The sequence below is a fragment of the Mytilus galloprovincialis genome, chromosome 7, assembly GCF_965363235.1.
Source record: "Mytilus galloprovincialis chromosome 7, xbMytGall1.hap1.1, whole genome shotgun sequence".
Taxonomy (NCBI): domain Eukaryota; kingdom Metazoa; phylum Mollusca; class Bivalvia; order Mytilida; family Mytilidae; genus Mytilus; species Mytilus galloprovincialis.
In genome coordinates this window covers 65,560,894-65,565,702 of record NC_134844.1, presented here as the reverse complement: position 1 = coordinate 65,565,702, position 4,809 = coordinate 65,560,894, and the positions used below count along the sequence as shown (strand labels likewise).

Sequence of the window (4,809 nt, the reverse complement as noted above, 5' to 3'; positions counted from 1 at the left end):
CCATTTTTTTCCATGTACTATACATTGCCAATTTGACATTGAAAAGCCTTCCTTGCTTGACTGTCTTTGGCAGAGTAGTTTAAATGTAGTTGAATGTAGTGAATGAACTTCAAGGATCGTGACCACGACCCTTATCAATATAAAACATGTTAGAAATTAGTGCGTTCTCTAAAATAAGTCATAATGAATTACAATCATATTGATTGCAAGGCTGCTAATGAAGGACAAATTATAGAAATCTCGATTTGGCATAAACCTAGACCTTTGTTATAAGCTTGACTTAAGATCAGCTAAAGATTGAAATTTACCTGATATTACAGCCAGCGAATCATATAATTGATCTGAAATTAAGGCCGTTCATCTATCTAAATTCGATTCATAAAGCAAAAAGGTTCATTTGCAATAAATCTTGAGTCACCCAACATTGCCCAATGAAATAGTTATCAAAGGTACCAGGATTATAAATTAGTACACCAGACCCGCGTTTCGTCTACATAAGACTCACCAGTGACGCTAATATCAAAATATTTATGAAGCCAAACAAGTACAAAGTTGACGATTATTGAGGATCCAAAATTCCAAAAAAGTTGTGCTAAATACGGCGAAGGTATTCTAGGCCTGGGATAAGAAAATCCTTAGTTTTTCGAAATATTAAAAGTTTTGTAAACAGGAAATTTAAAAAAATGACCACATTATTAATATTCATGTCAACACCAAAGTGTTGACTACTGGGCTGTTGATACCTTCGGGGACGAAACGTCCACCAGCAGTGGTATCGACCTAGTGGTGTAAATAGTTATCAAATGTAGAATGATTATAATTTAGTACACCAGACGCACGTTTCGTCTACACAAGAGTCATCAGTGACGTTCATATCAAAATAGTAACAATACGATTTAAAAACTGTTTCTTTTCCAGTGTCAAGTACAGGTTCTTGGTGAGTAATTTTATAAGATATAGTAGTCTTTTAAATTGTTTTTGATCATGAAATCAGCTACAGGATATTTTCATGACAATTCAGGAGATAGAAGTGGGATGTATTGTCCACTTATTCCTTTTGTGTTTGTTAATTTAAAATGTACATATCAAATATATTTTTGGCCTCATCCATTAACCGGAAAAGTAAAATACATGTCTAATCATCATTTCACCTATACGGTTATTTATCTTGTCATAAATTGTTTACCAATTTGTTCGTGTTAACGTCACTACGGTATTCCAGTGTTTGTTGAACAGGAAACAATGAGTACGTTGGATGTTTCATTGATGCACATAAAAGACTGTTTTCACACGGATATCTGTTCAATGACGGAACTCTTCCCCCAGATATGGAAAACAACAGGTGCTTGCTTCACTGTAAAGAGCTGGATTACATGTACTCTGGAACACAGGTATTGTTGTAATAATGCAAAAAAAATTTAACATCTTGCAAGCTGGAGCCTATAACGACCACGGAAGCCACAAATGACAACATTTAATTTTGAAATGAACTGCAGCCTCATTGAAAATACACAATACAAAGGAATGTACTTCAGTTCCAAAAGAATTTTAAAATGCATTTTTGGTTCTTTCGGCAGTTGCGACAGAGATCTTATAATTTCTAAAGATAGTTGATTGAAATCAAGTTGATTTGATGTAATACATGTTATAAAGGACTAAGAAAACAAATTGTTAGAAATATATTATTGACTAGTAGATGGAGATATATATTATTCAAAACAAATACTAACAGTAATATATAAATTTTAAATAGGTCTGTATTAATGATTAAAAATGTTTTACGCCCAACATTTTCAAGGAGTTGCATTTAAAATGTATTTTTATTGTAAGCTTGAAACAGCCCATGATTGGATGTCATTTCTCATTATATGAGTTAAACCTTACACAAAAACACTATTTAAAAGAAACAAAGTATGATAACATGGATAATGTTACATTAAAAGTTTATAGAACACTCAAAATGAATCAACAGTTCTTAGAGGTGTGGTATGTGAAGCTTATGATGTGCCTCATATGATTCAGAAGCGTCATATTATAGATGATAATCTCACACGTTTTAGGTCTTAAAAGATACTTACATCAGTCACATTTTGATAATAAATCACCTGTTCGTTTCTTTTTTTAAGATTAAGTACGGCATGAGTTTCAGTTTAAGTAAATTAATATAAATAAAATACCTTCAAACAAAACCTTGTTAACACATTATACAAATGATGACACATAATATATTCCATATACAATTTGATCTGTTTTAAATTGGACACACTAATCAATGACTGTTGATATTGACACAAGAAAATTGAGATATATCTATGTAATGTTGTGTTGTCTTCACATTCAGATCTTTGCCTTATACGTTTGATATTTCACATTAACATCCCTATTACGAATATGTGGTTATCGTGTTTGACAACTAGACATCCCTTTTAAAATTTAAATCATCCATTTGCTTACAAAAAGTAATTAGTAAATACAATTGTGTATTCCTATTCAAAATCAACATTGTGGTAGCAGTCACTTTCTTGCTTAATTAAGACGTCATCATGTTGACAAGAGCCGAAAATATAGATTCCAATTATTTTTAGAAAACTCGGGAATGTTGGTGTGGTGATGACCCTTACCAGTATGGCCCTGCTGATGTTAGCGATTGTAATGATCAGTGCATTGGCGATTCTGAACAGATATGTGGGGGTGCATGGAGGTTATCAGTGTATGCCACAGGTAAGGAGACGGATTTGTTTATATGCATGGAATGAACATTTTAAGAAAAGCTGTAAAATAAAAACGGATATTGACAAATTGAATGTAAAACCTCCTGATATATTGCTGTTTGATTCATACTTTTTAGTTACAGCTTGAATTCTCAGTTTTGCCCTATTTCAATTGATTATAATATTGTTAACTTATGCTGATAAATGATTTTGACTCTATGGCGAGTATTGTCACCTAATCCGTTAAAAAAAAACCAGAAAAAATGACAAGAATTGAAATAAATCTTGACAAATTCGATAACATAGAAAAATAATTCATTGACCGATGCTGAACGCAACACGTTGGTGTCACAAGTGAACCAGAGTCTGGCTACCTTTATGGAAGAATTGAGATCACATGACGTGTTTGGTGGGCTTCAAATTGCGCAGTTTTATTTTTGCACTGTTGTGTGCTCGTCGTTTATTATTTTAGACAGTGTGTTGTAATGTTAATTTCGACTGAATAGTTTGAAAAATGCATATATCCATTCAGAACGTTTAAATCAAGCAAACATGTACAACTCCAAAGTATTCGAATGTATGTTATGAATTTATAAATCATCGGCATCAACAAGGAGAATTTGTCTTTGCAGTATTTAATATTGATTTAAAATGATAAAAAAGATCAAGTTTTGCCTTTCTTCTATTTATATTAAAACAAACAGTTTGAATTTTAAAACAAATTAGTTAGAAATACAAACAAAAAAACAACGTTAACTTTTGCAAATATATCAATTGATCAGTGATTATTGCTACATTCGCTAAACACATTAATTGAAAATTCATAAAGAACTATATGTACCTTATATTTAACATTTGAGATTTGTTAATGTTGTTTTTACAGGATATCTACCCTTTAAAAAGGGACAAATTCAGTATCAGTTAGTCTCAAATAGCAGTATACTTACAACACCGCCCAACCAGATCCTGACATCAAAAAGTAAAGTTGAATGTGCTCTATATTGCGAAATATCTGGCAACTGTAAAGTGTTCGTAATTTCCACAGAAACAGGAGAGTGCAGTTTGTATAATAGGTACACTGTTATGTGTGAAGGAGTCCAGCATGAACAGGGTTTCCAAGTTTATATGATGAAATGAGTTAAAAATATGCTGGTAAAAAAATGAATTTAATTGACTATGCAAAATTGTGTATCTGTAGTCTGTCACAAGTTAATTTTTTGTGTATATCTTTTGATACTTAGTACTGATTGATTTTGCATGACTCGTACATGTCGTAAATACATGTTAATTTATAATTTGATAATTAGAACGAAATAAATGTATGATTGTGTTTGACTGAAAAATTGAATGCTTCTTTTGTGGCTGCCAATATTCATTTAAGTATGAAGGACAAAAGTGCTTCTTTCTTAGAATGTGTGAAAAGTCCACCTTGTTACATCCCTATAAAATTACGAAAACAAAGTATACACTATACTATACTTTTAATTACATTTGTTTGCAAGGACAATGACTACATGATTTAAATCAAGTTTTTTTTTTATTAAATGTGCAGTTTGTCTGGGAAGCTGTGTAATCGAGAATATCACATTTTATTTTTGATGTAAGTTTCATCTCAGAATAACGCGAGATTGCAGTCAGCCAATCAATATGACGTATTATAATGAAACGTTTATGCAATATAATTATCAAGGTAGACGAATTGTGTTTACAACTGCGAATAACCCTGAAATTATATTTTATTGAATAAGATACCCTTTTTTGACTTTGAAAGTAACAAACATTTGTTTTTTTTTTTTGTGCTCTGTGAACTCTTCAGGTTAGTTTTTTTTCTAACATTTAGTGCATTCAAAACTGAACATTATTCTTCGTGGTTATATTTTCTAAAACATAGTTTTATCAAATTGAAATTGATCATATAATACAAACCATAAAATACCACATCACGGGAGGGCTTCCAAATACAAAGTTTGACACAAACAACTGTCTCCAAACAATTCATTGTTATCTGTTCTGTAAATCAAAATAATTGCTTGAAATGATTAAATATTATCTATAGCAATATTCCAGTGGTAATGAAGCAGCTACGTTGTTCCCAGAA

The 4,809-nt window shown here is 31.4% G+C and overlaps 1 protein-coding gene across 1 annotated transcript; it reads left to right on the top strand.

The window, feature by feature from the left end:
• Window positions 1–1,241: 1,241 nt before the first annotated feature.
• On the top strand, window positions 1,242–3,906 carry LOC143081880 (xylosyltransferase oxt-like). The gene is made up of 3 exons (XM_076257540.1): window positions 1,242–1,391; window positions 2,586–2,721; window positions 3,595–3,906. Exons 1-3 carry the CDS (start codon window positions 1,329–1,331, stop codon window positions 3,846–3,848), a joined length of 453 nt encoding a protein of 150 aa, XP_076113655.1. The 5' UTR covers window positions 1,242–1,328; the 3' UTR covers window positions 3,849–3,906.
• The last annotated feature ends 903 nt before the right edge of the window (window positions 3,907–4,809 follow it).

Bases quoted from the DNA above. Each gene is read 5' to 3' on its own strand.
- LOC143081880 (XM_076257540.1), top strand. From the start codon at position 1,329: ATGGAAAACAACAGGTGCTTGCTTCACTGTAAAGAGCTGGATTACATG. The intron at 1,392-2,585 runs GTATTGTTGTAA...AATTATTTTTAG, and splicing joins ACATGTACTCTGGAACACAG to AAAACTCGGGAATGTTGGTG. The intron at 2,722-3,594 runs GTAAGGAGACGG...TTGTTTTTACAG, and splicing joins GTTATCAGTGTATGCCACAG to GATATCTACCCTTTAAAAAG.